Below are 18,346 nucleotides of genomic sequence, written 5' to 3'. Positions count from 1 at the left end.
CGTGACATTCCCAATAATGGGGCCATTGCTTTTTTTTTACTAGCTGAAGATGTGAAATGCCTGAACAGGCATAAAAACCTGATGTGTGGGCTGAATAAATGACTTCAATTGACATCTCCTCACAAACAGCATCTAAGCTGATAGTTCTGTTTGTATTTTTTAATGCTTCCTACAGATTTACACCACAGTTCAACGGCTTTTGAATTTTAAGAATCAACATGAAAATATGAAAGCCAAGTTCTATGAATGAAAACTATTGCAAAGAGTTTTGCCCCTTCGATTAAAAAAAAAAGTCACAAACGCCAACCCAGCGGTCACAATAAATTGTTAGCAACTGTCTTTTGCCCCTTCGTGATTCTCATAATAGGCACACAAAAACTTAGAATGTAAATGATTTATTTTCAAAAAAAAAATTAAGGCCTTTGGAATTGCTTTTCACAGGCACTTGTTTTCCTGTATTTGCAGTTATTATCGCAAATTACATCTTGAAATTCATTTCCTAACTGCTAGCCATTCACTCAGTCTACATAATTAACAAACTACAACCAGATTAAGCAATTGTAATTAATTGGAATTCAGATTAAAGGGACCTTTTCTTGTCCCCATGCTGAAGCTAAAGCATTGCCGGATTTACACTTGTACAATGTAATGAGGGTCAGCATTGCTGGATTTCTCAGGGCCGATCCTCATTGCTATGCAAGACAAGCTCCCAGTCTATTTGGGTCAGTAATGAAGGGCACAATTAAAAAGGTAAATGGCCGCAAGGGGCACAAAAAAAAATGACATCTTTAGCTTCTTGAAAGGCTGCATGGGAAAGAAGCAGCTGGCCTACATCAACTGTGGAAGCAGGAAATGGAGTCTGGATAAGAGGGGCACAGCAACAAACTGCACCCACCCTCAGCAGCCCTCACTCCATTCACTCACTGGCTTCATACCTGCTGAAATTTAGTTGTTGAATGGGATGGGTGCCAGGAGACGGGCACCTTCACCACAGGACAGCAGTATTTCTAGAAGGTGGTAGTGGACAGGGTCAATACTGTGCACATCATCATCAGGGCTAGGGAAGAGTTGCTGAAGAAGCTGTCACACCTCAACAAAGCTGATGTGGTAAGACCATCTTGCTGGACTGCTTACTTCCTGAGTTGGCCAAGTAAGCATGCCACAAAATGCTGTATTTACCGTTGGCTCAACGAAGTCCATCATTGTTTCATTGTGGGCAACACGGTGGCACAGTGGTTAGCACTGCAGCCTCAGCGCCAGGGACCTGGTTTTGATTCTGGCCTTGGGTTACTGTCTGCATGGAGTTTGCACATTCTCTGAGTGCTGCAGTTTCCTCCCACAGTCCAAAGATGTATATGAGGATTGGCCTGCTAAAATTGCTCTTTAGCATCTAAAGATGTGTACATTAGATGTATTAGCCATGGTAAATGTGTGGGGTTACAGGGATAGGGTTAGGGAAAAAAGCCCAGGTAAGGTAATCTGTCAGAGAGAATCAGTGCAGACGATGGGCTGAATGATCTCCTTTTGCACTGTGGGGATTCTATGATAATTGCTTACCACACACACCCATATTTGTAACATAGCACAACCACAACTTGCGAGCGCACTCCTATCTTTTGACGGTGTCATACACTGTCACTACATTACACCGTAGCAGTCTATGCCATTATTGCTATCCAGGATGGGATTCAGGCTGGGCATACACGTGCCATTATGTATGTGGTTTTTACATCTTGCCAACAGAAATAGACAAATTTGAAACATCATTTAAAAAACCAGATCGGAATGGGGAGATGGTTTAAAGTTAAATCCTCAGGAAGTAGCCACTCTGCATATGAGAGCATTCCTAGTGTATGGATGCTGAAGGCATAGGTATCTCCCAAACTTAGGGCGTGCACCATTTGGCACTGACATCTTATACATCCTCTCACTCACTCTCATACTGAATAACCAGACAAACATCAGACACGGTAAGATTAAGTCTGGTTGAAGATGTTATCGAAGAGAAAGAACATAGCTGTGTGCTCCTTTTGTGACATCCTGAGATGGTAGCCAAATGTTTACAGTCATGAAGTCCCTGGGAGTCCTCAACATTTAGTTCAAATCCCATGAAGTCTCATTACATCTGGTTAAACATGGGAACGGAAACTTCCTGCTAACTCCACACACTATTCCCCTCAACTGATGAATCAGTACTCCTCCATGCTGAACACCAAGAAGCACTGAGGGTGACACAGAATGTATTCTGGGTGGGGGCTTCAATGCCCATCATGAAGGGTGGCTCAGCAGCATCACCGCTGACTGAGCCCTGAAGGATATAAACTGCTAGACTGGGCCCATAGCAGGTGGTGAGGGAAGCCTGAGAGGGAAAAACCTACTTGACCTCGTTCTCACCAATCTACCCATGTCCCAACAGCATCGGTCTGGACCTGTACAGTGCTAATCCTGTGATGCTCCCCCCTTGCCACAGCCTCCCCATGTCCTTGCCTATAAATATATGGATAACGCAATTCTGCAGATGATCCTTATACCAAACAGGAAGGATTAAAAGACATTGGGGCAAAAATAGATTTGCTGTTGCTACCACAGGCAGTGCCAGCCTTCTGGTGCAAGTACAGGATTTCCTGTAGCAGGTGACTGGTCCCCTGCCAACTCTGAGTGCCTGAGGGCATTTGCCCTCAGCCTTTGCTGGGTTGGTATTCTAGAACCTGAAGGTATGGTTGGTACTATATACTGGTACTGGTGTGAACAGTCTGGTTCTGCCAACATACCTTCTTTCATTCTGCACCCCGAAAACTGTGAAATATAGTCTGCAAGGTAGTTAAAAACCAACCTTGATTCTAATGACACTGTAGCTAACATGGGTCTTTTTAGCTCATGTTCAAACATTGTTATTCAGAGTTCCTGTGAAAGTTTGTATCAAAGAAGAAGCTTTTTGTACATCCCTGCTTTAAGCTTTTCCTGTACTGCTGATGTTTTCAAAATGTTTCAATTACAATTAATGTTCCAATGACGCTGCGGACATACAGAAATTCAACTGAACTAGTCACAACAATGCTGTGGCTGCTAGACCAGGCGTTTAGTAGCTTGTTGCTCACTTCCTACCTACAGCCTTTCCATCACAGGTACAGAATACTGCACTGCCTCAGGGAGTTGCAATGGCAACAATACTGAAGACGTTTGACCCCACTCATGACAAGGCAGCTCATTTCAGAGGCATCTCATGCACTAGGCTGAATACCTAGTACAGCGTACCATAGTGAGTGTGCACTAGACACAGAGTGCACTATAGCAACTCACCAAGGCTTCTTCAGCTGATCATTCTCAACATGGAACCACCACCACCACCTAGAAATGGAAACTGGAACACCAGCCAACCCAATTCCCCTCCTAGTCAGTGGCCATCCTGACTTGGAAATATAATCATCATACCTTTGTTGGGTGAGATGATGGCACAGTGGTTAGCACTTGCTGCCTTACAGTGCAAGGGACCCAGGTTCAATTCAATCTTGGGTGACCGTGTGGAGTTTGTACGTTATCCCTATGTCTGGGTGGATTTCCTTCAGATACTCCGGTTTCCTCACACAGTCCAAAGATGTGCAGGTTAGGTGGACTTGCCATGTTAAATTGTCCCTTATTGTTCCAAGATGTGTAGGGTGGGGAGATTAGCAGGGTAAAATACGTGGGGTTATGGGATAAGGTCTGGGTGGGACGCTGTTTTGGAGAGTTGGGACAGACTCAAAGGGCCAAATGACCTCCTTTTGCACAGTAAGGATTCTATGATTGTGACTGGCTTAAAAATCCTGCAAGTGCCTACCTATGAGCACTGAATGCTAATACAAACTTTTCCAAACCAAGGTGGCATCTTACCACCACCTTCTCAGGGCAACTATGACCAGGCAATAAAAACTAACCTTTCCAGGGACACTTACATGCCGAGAATTAGTAAAGACATTAGTAATTCCTTTTATTTCAAAATAACCATTCCCTATTGTTCCGACAGGGCAAAAAAATCCACAACTTTTTAAATAAATTTAAAAATTGCCAGAAAAAAAATTATAAGCATAACCAAGGACCAAAAAAAAGTATTGGATTTTGTTTGAAAGAAATCAAGCATTTCTTTACAAACTTCATTGCGTGTTGAACTTTGCTTACACCCACTCTGGATGTACAAACAGAGCACACTGTACAATCCCAAGCTGAATGGATTGGAAATCAGACTCGACTTACAAAGCATCTTAATGCAGTTTAGCTTTTTTATTGTAAATTAAGCTCGTGCTCATTCAAAAGCAGTTCAGGCCAGCCTAGAATGCAGCGTTCACATTCTGCATTCATCGGTGTGACCTTGTCAGTGCTTGGCGAATACAGCTTAGCCTGTATTTCTCCAAAATGGAGAAGATTTCACACTGCAGTAGATGCAGCACTGTGGACATTTTCAGATTACTTCTTGATTGGGCCTGAGCCAGCAATGACATAATGACCAGAAAAGGATCTTGTCCTACTAAAGGTAGACAATCAGACCAGGATACTGAATTAATCGCCTTACTCTGTCTCACCACAAGATAATCAGGAGGTAAGATTATGCAAATAACAAGCAAACACCACATCATTTTCTGTGCCATTGCTAAAGCATAAAATAAAGGGGAGAACGAATCATATTTTCATTTAACCCTGTCCCACCTCTTCCTTTTGGTCTTAAACCACAAAGTGAACTTCACGCAGCCACAGGTTACAGTCAACATAATGTTCATGCCAGAATGTGATTTATATTGGATTATTTGGTTCAGCTACTGCCAGCTGGGCACTGTGGACTGTTACAACCTTTACAACTAACTCTCCAGAAGCTTTCATTTCAAACTCCAATTTCAAAGCATCATTAAGGGGAAGGAAAGGAGTATAAATGCCTCAAATTTTATGATGGAGTCTTAAATACTTCAATAATAAAATCTTGAAGGGTCTGTCCAGGATGATTTTTACAATAAAAGTAAGCACTGACCATAAAGGCATAATCCAGATTTTGGAAACTAGCAATGAGGCTCGAAAAGAATCACCAAGCCATTAGCAGTGCCTGTGGGACAGGGGCGAGAGCTTCACTACCTGAAACCTGTCCAAAAGGAGACAGCTCAATTTAAACACTGACAGCATGAGAAAGTTTAACTGATTCATGTTTGAAGAATCCTGCTTCAGACAACATGAAGTAGTCTTGACTGTGTTAACACAAGTCTTTATTAGCAACTCATAACTAAGTGAGCAAGTACTGTAGAGAATTAGGAATTGAGCTGACTCTATCCTAGGTGCTTACACGTCCCTGTACGCCAGAAAGCTAGTACACAGTTACAGCAAGTAATTCAGAGAGCCAATAGTGTCTTAATATTGGTTATGTGGGGAATTTATTTCAAAATTATGGAAAGTTCCTTCAATGTCAGTGGAAATGATCAAGAGTTTCAAGTTCTTAGGTAGCCAGATCACCAACAAGCTGTCCTGGTCCCTGCACGCCTGTGCTACAGTTGTGAAAGTCCACCAATGCCTCTACTTTCTCAGGAGGCTAAGGAAATTTGACATGTCCACTGTGACTTTCACCAACGTTTACTGATGCACCATAGAAAGCATTCTTTCTGGTTGTATCACAGCTTGGTATGGCTCCTGCTGTGCCCAAGACCACAAGAAACTACAAAGGGTTGTGAACATAGCCCAGTCCATCACTCAAACCAGCCTTCCATCCACTGACTCCATCTACACTTGCCGCTACTTTGGAAAAGCAGCCAGCATAATCAAGGACCCCAAGCCGTCATCTTCTTCTGTCAGGAAAAAGATACAAAAGTCTAATGTCACAGACCAACCAACTCAAGAACAGCTTCTTCCTTGCTGCCATCAGTCTTCTGAATGGACCTACCAAATATTAAGCTGATCTTTCTTTGCACCCTACCTACGACTATATTCTCCTTTGCTTCTACCCTATGTACTCTTTGAACTGTGTGCTTTGTACAGCACACAAAAAAAATACTTTTCACTGTATCCCAATACATGTGACAATAATAAATCAAATCAAATCAGGGCATTGGTGAGACCAGAGGGGTGATTCTCCCATTGGGCCGGGAGAATCTCACGCAATTGGGATGGGATTTGAGTATGTGTTCCCATCCTGATAGCGTCTCCCAGCACTGGATTTCCAGCAGTGTATGCTCAGCGCCCATCAGGCATGGGACAGTGCCAAACAGGTTGAGCCTACGGGGGAGGGGGGGGGGGGGGGGGGGGGAGGCAATTGGTTTGGGTAGGGGATCTCACTGCCACTCTGCAGTTGTGAAAGACGGTGGCCAGTGATCGAGCTGTCCAGCAATAGGAAGGCCGGCTTTGCGGGACCACTGGTGACTGGCGACCACCACTATGGGTGCCTGATCTTGACGCATGCACAGTGGCCTGCTCAGCACGTCAATTTCAGCCTCTCCAGACAGGATAGACCCTGCACCTGGTTTTTAATGATATACACGCTAATGACTTCTGCAGTGTACAGAGGGGAAGATTCTTCTCTGAATTCCCATTAAAACAAAAGGGCGAATTACTCCAGTTTTCACACAAATTGGACAGAATTTTTTTTTCTAGGGAGAATTTAGTCCACATCTAGACTACTGTGTACAGAATTGGGTCGTCTTATTTAAGGAAAGATGTGAGGTTTACTGGACTAATTTCAGGAATGTACAGATTGTCTTATGGGGAAAGGTTGGAAATGTTAGGTTTGTATCCACTCGAGTTTAGCAGCGTACGAGATGACCTGATTGAAATTTTTAAGATCCTGAGGGCTATTGACAGGGTGGATGTGGACAGGATGTTTCCTCTTTTCAGAGAATCTAGAACTAGGGGGTTACTGTTGAAAAATAAAGGGTCACCCATTTAGAAAGAGATGTGGAGAACTTTTTTCCTCTGAGGGTCGTGAGTCTCAGAAACTCTTCCTCAAAAGGCAGTGGAAGCAGAGCTTGAATATTTTTAAGGCAGAGCTAGATAGGTTCTTGATTAACAAGGGGGTGAAAGGTCATTGGGGTTACGCAAGAATGTGGGGTTGAAGTTACAAGCAGATCAGTCATGATCTTATTGAATGGTGGGTGGTGGAGTAGGCTTGAGGAGCAGTAATCCAACAATTACCAAAGAAGAAAAATCCAGATTATTAAACTAGAGATTTTTTAAATCCTTTCTCTACAGAATTAGCTAGATTATGAAGAGCTTGCATGTACTTTGAAACAATTAAAGTAAACAATATCCTTATAAAATGACCTCTATGTTCCATTACAAAATGTCCTCAGGGGGGAAAAAGCTTGTAAGCCACCAAATGGACCCTGTCTGTCTACTAGAAAGTTAAGTTGATGGGCAAAAGCATTATTTCAATGGAAGTAGAATGCTTTCAGTTGCTGAGTACTTAGCACTGCCGAGAAAAAAAGAAACACAGACCAGAATTTTCCAGCCGTTCCTGCTAGTGGGATCTTCCAGTTCTGCCAATGGCAACCCACTACTATGGGTTGAATTTCACGTGTTAAATTTTGCAAACACGGGTTGTTTGAATATATTCTGTACTTGTCTGTTGTAAACAGCCAAAGTGATGTGCGATTCAATATGATCCATCAGTCATTGGGTCATATAGTCTACAGAACTGGCATCACACTTGGCCAGAAATTCTTTTTTGCTAAATACATAAAGATTGCATTTATCATTATTTCACATCATTTATCATTATTATCATTATTTTTTCCAAAAATGGCACAACATTTTAAATAAACCATTTACATTGAATGCTAATGCAATGTTTAATGTCACAAATATGTTATAAGAAAAGGTTACACATCAACAAGATTGAAGATTTGATCTGTTTACTTGTGTGGTATATGCAGCTAGTCACTAACTAACAGTTAAAACTCCTTCATATTTTATCCTAGTTTAAGAATCATCTAAGAAATTAAATAAATTAAACAGATTAAAATAAAAACAACACTTTGGCCACTTCAAGTTCCTGCCTCTTCCTCTCCCCCCACCATTTCTCACTCCATCACGTCCAGTCAGTCACAAAAGTAGGAAGCACCTTATGGCCACACACGTGTATAAGGTCTGCACATGCAGAAAATTCAAATCCTGTACTGAGTTTTATCAAGACTGATATTGGCATGATTCACTGATTTTTTTTATTTCTGGGACATGGGCGTTGCTGGCTGGCCAGCATGTATAGTTCAAGAGCAATTAGTGATGGACAAAGTGGCTTGCTCAGCTATTTCAGAGGGCAGTTAAGAGTCAACCACATTGCTGAGACTCTGGAGTCATATGTAAGCCAGACCAGATAAGAACGGCAGATTTTCTTCCCTAAAGGACATTAGTGAACCAGGTGGGTTTTTCTGACAAACAATAGTTTCATGGTTATTAGTAGATTCTTAATCCCAGATTTTCTTTTAAACTGAATTTATATTCGACCATCTGCCATGACAGGATTCGAACCCAGGTCTCCAGATAATTAGCTGAATTTCTGGATTAATAGTCTAGCAATAAAACCACTAGGCCATTGCCTCCTCGAGCAAATACTTAGTTTTGTTGAGTGAAGACCTTAATTCACATAGTACCCAATATGAGTCAGAGCATTTCAAGTTTACTTAATAGCTTTGAGTGTTCCTTTTGGACCTACATTCGATTAAACTATTTTAGTGATGTACGAGTCAGTAAGAGCCACTGGATGATGAAAGTGGGTGCCAATCACATCTGTTGCCCTGTCTTAGCTTAGACTGGTACAACAATACAAACAGCCATGCAGTTGAGGCCAAATTCATTTAGATTAGATTAAACATATGAACAGAACATGAATACCACACAGGTCACTGATGCTGGTCTCAGCCAGCTTCTTGTTTATGGATAGACTTCATAACCATGATTTAGCCTTAACGTGTCTCGAAAACTCCATTTAGCAATTACATTTGTAAAAGAATTCAGTAATTTTAAAAATTCTACATTTGATTGTGCCTTTAAAAATTAAGTCATCTCGTTTTGATTTTTGTGCCTTTTGAAGATGCCATTTTGCGTTAAGTTGTAAACCAGACCAGTTCTGTATTCTAACATGCAACTTGAGCACCTTAATCCTTTAACAATATTGTTTTAATTACATAATGAGAAAACCAGAGACAATGTGGGTGGGGAGATAAGAATGATGGTCAAAAACAATGACATATGTAAGACCATGAGAAATAAAAGCAGCAGAAACACTTCTCCCTAAAATGCTTACTGCCCAAAGATTAATTGAAAGTCTTGAATATGCTGAGAATCCACAGACAGATCCCAGGCCATCCGTAGTGGGAAGAGAAACAATGCTACCCATGTAAGACAGCACCTTATTTTGAGGAACACTGTTGGCACAAAGGTGAGAGATCTTTATTCTGTGCCTCATGCAGAGAGATACCTGGCTCAGAAATGCATGATGATGTTAAATGGGTGCCTGAAATGGAACGAGTTTAAATTCCGTTCCCCAACATCAATGGTCCTTCCCTCGAGGAGCACAAAAATTATTTTAAAATATATTAAAGTAAACACATCAGAAGGAACTTCCCAAGGCTGCACAAATCCCAGGTACAAGTTCTTTTAAGGTGAGATCTCAGATTTAGCTTAGAGCAGAACGTTGCACCATCCCATCATTTTACTTGGTATTTCAGTCCCCAGTAGTGGAGACGGCAAAAAGGTTCCAATCTGGTTAAGGGTGAAAAGATCAGTGTCCCTGCATCATCCTGTTTGTAAAAATGACTGAAGAACCACTCTTGGTGATGGGGCTGACAGTATTTAAAACACCGCAAAGGTCAAAAGATCCACCTGATGGCTGGAAACTGGGAACATCCCCCCAACATAAAAGTGACGGCAGAATCCAGGTCCGCTGCACTGTGCCTGATTAACAGTCACTCCACTGCCTCGAGTCACATACTGCAGAGCAATTACTTAGGCAAGGGACTGCTGAGACCAGTGGAACGGTGTCCCAGCACAAGCCACTACCTGCCTGGAAGAAAGAGGAAATTCGAGAAAGAGAGAGAAAATAACTGCGTGACTTCCAGAGTTAGCTGCTGAAATCCTTGGATTACAAGAAGAAAACTACAGGACCCAATTTCACTTCAATAGTCCAACAATGCTGGGTGCCATTCCAATAGAGGTTTGAGATTTTTATACTAATCACCTTTACAATTTTCATCTTTAATATTTCTTTGGATGGTCTCGAGGTGAAGATATAAGTAAGAGGGCATCAATATCCGGGATGAAGAAATGCCGCTGGATCAGCAACGCTAAATACTGTGGCTACAAGAGCAGATCAGAAGTAACTCACCTCCTGACTCCCCATAGCCTTGCCACTATCATCAAGACATAAGTCAGGAATGTAATGGAATACTCACCGTTTGCTTGGACTTGTGCAGTTCCAACAACACTCAAGAAGCTCACCATCATCCAGGACAAAGTAGCCCTCTTGGTTGGTACCTTCAACATCCATCACCTCCACCACTAACCTACCACCCATTAAGCAGCACCGGAGCAACTCACCAAGGTTTCTTTGACAACACCTTGCAAACCTACGAGCTCCATCAGCCATATATGTTTAGTTTACAATTACAATAAAAATGAATAAGCAACCAAATCTGTTAAATGTTCAAGTATTATTTATTAGTAACATTGTATTTTGGGAAATTATATCCACACATCATTTTAATGAATAAAGGAAGGGGGGATTGTAGGATATTGCAAGATCTTAGTATTTTGTTATACTGCTCTGTCCACTGGGGAGGTGTTATTTTAATAATGGCTGTTTATAGTTGAGGATGTGTTGAGTATTACTTAGTGCAGTACACAACACTGTCTTCGGCCTTTTCAGTGAGCCTCAATACAAGTTTAACGAATAGCACTTCACTTTTCAATCTGGCACTTTCCAACCTTCTGGAATCAGAGGTTTGCAGCATGGAAAAAAGACCATCCGGCCCAACTTGTCCATGCAGGCCAGTTTTTACCATTAAGCTAGTCCCAATAGCCCACATTTGGCCCATATCCTCTAGACCCATCTTACCCATAGGGTGGCCATTTCCAAATGTCCAAAGAGGACAAAGATGGCAGCTGCTCGTGTGCACTGCCACACGTGGCCCCACAAAAGATGGCCACTGCTTGTGCGCACCACTGCATATCGCATCCAATCAAGATGGCGGCCATTAATGTGGAGCTGAACACTGGAGCTGTGGCCTGGCTCAGTGCAAACATGACATCAGGAAACTTCTTTGCGGTTTGGGTGTGTACAACATGCTTATAAAGCCTTCCTCATCACCCTCCAGATTCATCGCTCCCTGATCTCCGCCATTTTTCTCTTACCGTTTGTCAATGCTAGAGATAAACCCTGATCTGCCTCCCCATGACTCGCACTGCGCATGCTTAAATCGACGCGCAGCTCCGCCTTCCCTCATTCGATCCGACTGGCAGTCCCATCCTCTTCCTATTGGCCCGGTGCTGCTGTCAATCAGTAGCCGGGCATCGTGACCCAAAACAGGAGGACAAATTAACGTCCAGCTCAAGGTGGCGCCAGAGTGCTCAAAAGCTGGACTGTCCAGCCCAAAGCCAGAAGTCTGGTCTCCCTACTTGCCCACAGAACTGTCCATATGCTTTTTAAAAGCACAAAATTATACCCACCTGTACTACCACCTCTGGCAGCTCGTTCCAGACACCCACCACCATCTGTGTGAAAAAATTGCCCCTGTGGACCCTCTTGTATCTCTCCCCTCTCAGCTTAAACTTATGCTCCCTTTGTTTGGGAAAAGATATTGACTATCTAGCTAATCTATGCCCCTCATTATTTTATAGACTTCGATGAGAGCCTCCTATGCTCCAGGGAAAGAAGTCCCAGTCTATCCAGTCTCTCCTTATAACTCAAACCATCAAGTCCCGATAGCATCCTAGTAAATCTTTAATAATACTTTAATAATATCCTTGCTATAACAGGGTGACCAGAATTGATCACAGTGGTCTTAAAAAGTTCAAACATTTCAGACTGTAAACTTTGTCCCCCAGTTTTTTTTATTTTGCATATTTTGGATTTTCTCTTATTTTTGCTTTCAGACAGCAGCACAAATGTTTCGGGCATGACTTTTGTTTGTGTTTATCCCACCAGCATTCCCACTGGCATTGTAGGACCAACCCTTCTGAAATTCAATCTCTTGTGTTTTCCACCATATTACAGGCCTACCTTTTGTCCTTGCCTGACCCACCCCATGCTGGAAACTTAGTCGCATTGCTCACTTTTCCCAGTTCTGATGCAAGGTCACCAACCTAAACTGTTAACCGTTTCCCTCTCCACAGATGCTGCCCGACTTGCTGGGTATTTCCAACATTTATGACAACTTTTATACTCTTAACAGTTGCTTCAGTAAACTTGCAGTGTCACTTGTGAAACCATAAATAAGCTCACTTTCTCAGCAAAGAGGAGAAGCATTTGCCAAGAAGGGAGAAATAAACATCAGTAAAGACACACACAGGCAAATACAATAAGTTGTTGATTTTTTACTTCCTAACCAACAATCTGATTAAAACATTGCTGACACTGCAACCAGCAAGCATTTATTGTACGGGTCATTCCCTCGTGCAACATAATCTGATCAGTAAACACAATTATAACCCATAGATGAAGATTTTTCGCCATCCGTGCTTTAAGAGATTTATCTCACCTCTTCCAACTATGGAGTGTGTCAGACTAATCCCACTTGCAGCTTTGACATCCATGGTGAATAACATTGCAAAAAATGACTATTATCAGTTCTAACATTTGTTGAAATAAATCCCTGGCCCTGCCATGCAGTCCAATATATTTTTAGCTAATATGTTTTAAAACCAGCACAGTGTTTTCTTTTGTTTCAAATCGCCTAGCACCGCTTAGAAATTCAAAATTCATTAAAAAAAAATCTCTACAGCTCATGAAGGGATCCCAGCGTGTTAAAAACCCAACTGTGTTGACCTACCAAAAAGAACTCTTCAGATGTAGACAGTAAAATAAAACAAAACTTACTCCAACTTATAAATCAAAGAAAAGAGTTTAATAAAGAAACTTCATTGCTCCAACACTTGAGGCCTCACCCTGGGCCAATCTAAGCTCCCACAATCCCCAAACAGCTTCTTACTTATACTGAGTCCAGCTGACCACCATATCATTTTGTCGTTGATTATATAGTTTACTATGTCAGCTGACCCTCTCAGCACGTTGGTCCCATTATAACAGATCCAATGTTGGTTACATTCTAACATACTGATCACTATCCAATGAACGCTATCTGTTAACTGATCTAGCAGGGTATGTCTGTGCTCAAACATTTCGTACATATGAACCAGGAACAGAAGTGGGCCATTCAGCCCCTTGAGCCTGCTTCATCATTTAATAAGATCATTGCTGATCTATTTGTGTTTCAGATTTCACATGCCCATCTGACTCAGATAACCCTTGATTTCCCTGCCTAACAAAGATTCTTCTATGTCTGCCTTAAAAATATTCAATGATCCCACCTCCATTGCCTTGTGATACTGAGAGTTCCAAAGTCACACAACCTTCAGAGTATAAAATTCTTCTCATCTCCGTGCTATTCAAAAATAGGAGTTGCCCTCTAATTCTGGACTCACCTTCAAAAGGAAGCATCCTTTCCACATCCGCCTTTTCAAGAGCATTCAGGATCCTGTAATCTTCAGTCAAGATGCCTCTCACTCTTCAAAACTCCAGCGGAAACAAGCTCAGCTTTTCCTCATAAGCCAACCTGCTCATTCCAGGACCTCTTCCACATGGAAAATATTTGCATTCTTCTTAAATAAGGAAGCCAAAACTGCACATAGTACTCGCGATGTGGTCTTCACCAAGTGTAACCCAGTATAACAAGCAATAATTCCTTACTTTTATGTTTAATTCCTCTTCTAATAAAGGAAAGCATTCCATCAGCCTTCCTAATTACTTGCTGTACTGGCATACTAACTTTGTAACTCATGCACTAGAACACCTAGATACCTCAGCACTTCAGAATTCTGCATTAATTTTCCATTTAAGTAATACCCTGCTTTTTCATCCTTGCTGCTCACAGTGAACAATGTCATATTTCCTCACATTATACTCCATCAACCAGATTTTTGCCCACTCATTCAACCTATCAATGCTCATTTGTAATCTTCTTGTGTCCATTTCACACCATTTCCTAACCATCTTTGTATCATCTGTAAATTTAGCTACCTTGTCTTTGTTCCACTCATCCAAGTCATTAATATAAATTGTAAAAAGCCAAAACTGCAGCAAGGATCCCTGTGGGACTCCACTTGTCACATCATGCCAATCAGAAAAAGACCCATTTATGCATACTGTTTTCTGTCAGCCAGCCAATCTTTAACCATGCTATTATGTTACCTCCTGCACATTGAGATTCTACTTTACAAAATAACCTTATATGGAACACATTAGAATGCATTCTAGAAATCCAACAACAGTGCATCCACAGGCTCACCTCTTCAACAGCAATGTTACTCCTTCAAAGACAATTTCCTTTTCACAAAACCATTCTGACTCTTCCCAATACCTTGAGACTTTCTAAGTGCCCAGCTTTGACCTCCTTAATGATAGATTCCAATACCTACCCATGACAGACATCAAGCCAACTGATCAAAGTTTCTTGTTTCCTGCCTCCTCCCTTCTTGAATTGAGGAGTTATATTGGCTCCTTTCCAGAATCCAGTGAATTTTGGAAAATTAACACCAACGCATCTATTACCTCATTTTAAGACCATAGAATGAAGTCCATTGGGACCCAAAGACTTATCAACCCATAATTCTATCAGTTTGCTCAGTTCTGTTTCCCTAGTGATTGTAATTTCACCAAGTTCCTCTCTCTCTCCTACCTCCTGATTTACAGCTATTACTAGAATGTTTTGTGCATCTTCTATAGTGCAGACAGAAGCAAAATATTTGTTCATTTTGTCAATCATTTCCTTATTATTTACCATTAACTTCCCATTCTCACTCTTGAGAAGACCAACACTCATTTCACTTACACTTGCTATCTATTTTTAGATTTCCAGCCAACTTCCTCTCTGACTCTAATTTCTTTCTCCTGATTAATCTTTTGGCAGGAATAATAATAGTAGGAGAGATTACTATTTAAAGGGTGAAAAGCTGCAGCATGCTTCGTGCAGAGGGACCTGGGGGTCCTTGTGCATGAGTCGCAAAAACCCAGTCTGCAGGTGCAGCAGGTGATCAAGAAGGCGAATGGAATGTTGGCCTTTATAGCGAGAGGGATAGAATATAAAAGCAGAGAGGTCTTGCTGCAACTGTACAGGGCACTGGTGAGGCCGCAGCTGGAGTACTGTGTGCAGTTTTGGCCGCCGCACTTGCGCAAGGATATTTTGGCTTTGGAGGGAGTGCAGAGGAGGTTCACTAGGCTGATACCGGAGATGAGGGGGCTGGACTATGAAGAGAGACTAAGTAGACTGGGTCTGTACTTGTTGGAGTTTAGAAGGATGAGGGGGGATCTTATAGAGACGTATAAGATAATGAAGGAGATGGATAGGGTAGAGGTAGAGAGATTCTTCCCGCTCAGAAAGGACAACAGGACTAGAGGGCACAGCCTCAAGATAAGGGGGGTGCAGTTTAGAACGGAGTTGAGGAGGAACTTCTTCACTCAAAGGGTGGTGAATCTCTGGAATTCTCTTTCCGTTGAAGTGGTGGAGGCTACCTCGCTAAATATATTTAAGACACGGGTAGGTAGGTTTTTGGTCGGCAAGGGGATTAAGGGTTATGGGGAGAAAGCGGGAAAGTGGAACTGATCCACTTCAGATCAGCCATGATCTTATTGAATGGCGGGGCAGGCTCGAAGGGCTAGATGGCCTACTCCTGCTCCTATTTCTTATGTTCTTTTAGTCATTCTGTTGTTCTTTATATTCTGAACAATCCTCTGACCTGCCATTCATCTTTGCACCATTAAATGCTTGGAAGCTGTCTGACGCTTTCTGTGCTAGAGTGGGAAGTGAGTTTGTGATGATCCTTCATGTTTTATTTCCTTTCATCTCATAATATTATCTGAAGACTCCTTGGAGCAAATCCCTTCTGGGTCTCCTCTCAAGTTAAAACATGACACCAAAATCTAGAATGAAAGTCGGAGGAGGCCACTCTCAACTACAAAGCAAAATTGGAAACAAATTTTCTTCTGGTTCAAGTGATGAACACAAGCTAGGGATGAATTTAACTTTGTGTAAGTGGATGGTCTTTGATGGAACTAAAATCTCACTCAAGACCCTCTGAGGTTCGTCTTTGAATGTGTGACCCTCTTACCTACATGTGCTTTGGTAACTTAGTTGCAATTATATTGTGTGATGATTAGAGGATTGTTGGAGAATTGTTATTTCTATCTGAAGTTGTGCAACAGATACAAGCTTCAAAATGATGCTCTGTATCCATGCCATCTTCCTTTGTAATTGCTTTTGTACCTGTTCGTTAAATTTCAGTGTTTCTGGTACCTGTCCACCCGTATCTCAATATTCACAGATGTTGCAGCTTTTAAAAATATTCTGCTTTCTATTCCAAAATTAACAACTTCACATTTAATTCCAGCTTCCACCCTGTTTCCCACTCACCTACCCGCTACCCCCCCCCTTACAGATCTTTGTGTCCTCTTCACAGCTTACATTCCCACCTAGCTTTGTATCATCAGCATATTTAGATATATCACTTCTGGTGCCTACAGTGAAGTTACTAATATAGATTAAATAGCTAAGGCCCCAACACGGATCCTTGAAAAAACAGAAATAGCCTTCTGTGGTTTATTCAGAACGATTTCTGATGTTCTTCATTGTAATTAAAATAAAATGTGTGGAAAATGGGGGAAATCTAGTAAAAGAAACTTGATGAAATTTGATGAAGAACTGAAAGCAGAACTACTTTCCTGTCATTCACTGACCTTCTGCTTTGTGTGACTTTCGTGATTTATGTGACTGTTACTGATTGCAGATGAGGCAAGGGATTTTCATCTGAGCCCAATTATTTACGCTGTTTGCAATTTTCTCCCTAATTTCAGTCACGAGTTCTCTGCACCTCAATCCTTATTCTCCTTAGGCATTTTTCTTGCATTGCATCTGGTCCAACCACCTTGTGGAGTGTGAAGTTCAATCATCATTTTCAAATCTCCTGTTCTTCTCCAGACTGATAGCCAAGTTCCGCACACATGAGGACGGTCTCAACAGGGATCTTGGGTTCATGTCGCACTATCTGTAACCCCCGTGACTTGCCTGGGTTTGCAAAACCTCACTTACTGTACTGTCTGGAGACAATACACATCTCTTTAAACTGTGATCAGTGCTCCTTCCACTCACATTACCAGCCACTTCAGGTCTCGAACAGCAGGTTAGGTGTAAGGATTTGCATTCTAATCAGTAATCTCTAAACTGTCTGTGCTTTATATGCTCTGTCTGAGGCCAGAACTCTCCATTCACCTGACGAAGGGACTAACCCCGAAAGCTTGTGAGTCTATTATCAAATAAATCGGTTGGACTAAAACCTGGTGTTGTCAGACTTTTTACTGTGTTTTCTCCAGTATCTCAGGAGGTTCCCATTCCCACACTCAGCTCCAGAAAATATATCACTGTTGTGTACATTGAAAATGGTTGTTAATATTTATTATTCCTCCTGTCTCCCTTCCTTCTATCTCATCTTTGAACCTTAAAGATATCACATGTTTTTTACTTTGTTACCTACTTCAAATACACTCAATTTTTGGTCTTCACTTTCTTCAATACCAGTTCCAATTTACTTTTTCAAGTTTCTCACTTGATCCAAGTTAATTCAAGCCCATCCAAGTGTGTATTTTATGAAAAAGAAATGCACTATAATTTGAGTAATTGCACTCTAGAAAAACAAACAGCAACCCCTGTCCTATTATTTAATTGGTTTGCAACCTCCTTATAGTCATCAATCTCGAACGGGCATCTTCTAGACTGTGACAGTTCGGTAAGAGTTACTTTAAGATTTTGAAAAAAAAGTGCAATGCAAACTGATCTGTTTTGAGGGCATTTCCGAACAACAAAGGTGACTTCTTAACACCGGCTGTCATTTGCTGTAAAACAAAATCCATTCAAATCAGGTTGACATTAAAACCATTCAGAAACATCTGACCTGCTCATCCACTTTGTGAGCAATGATCGTGGCTCCTTCCTCCACTTCTATCTCATTGATGGGCCGAATCCGCAGGGCCACCTGCACAAAGCAAAAGTTACAATAATTGCTGAGGATGCAGAAATAATGAGCTTCTGTTCCTCTCTACAAGGAATATAGTTTGATGTGGAAGCCACTGTCTAATAGC

The 18,346-nt window shown here is 41.6% G+C and overlaps 1 protein-coding gene across 1 annotated transcript in view; it reads right to left on the bottom strand.

Annotated features, from left to right (window-relative positions):
* The window catches only part of kif19 (kinesin family member 19), a 191,524-nt gene that overhangs the window by 167,815 nt on the left and 5,363 nt on the right, over positions 1-18,346 (bottom strand). Inside the window, exon 2 of the mRNA XM_080208830.1 lies at positions 18,160-18,240. Within this exon, the coding sequence (XP_080064956.1) occupies positions 18,160-18,240 (81 nt within the window). The remainder of the gene's footprint in view (positions 1-18,159; positions 18,241-18,346) is intronic.

The sequence above is a fragment of the Carcharhinus amblyrhynchos genome, chromosome 21, assembly GCF_965287045.1.
Source record: "Carcharhinus amblyrhynchos chromosome 21, sCarAmb.v2.hapA, whole genome shotgun sequence".
NCBI lineage: Eukaryota > Metazoa > Chordata > Chondrichthyes > Carcharhiniformes > Carcharhinidae > Carcharhinus > Carcharhinus amblyrhynchos.
The sequence above is the reverse complement of the archived record's forward strand: the minus strand, read 5'-3'. Positions and strand labels throughout refer to the sequence as shown.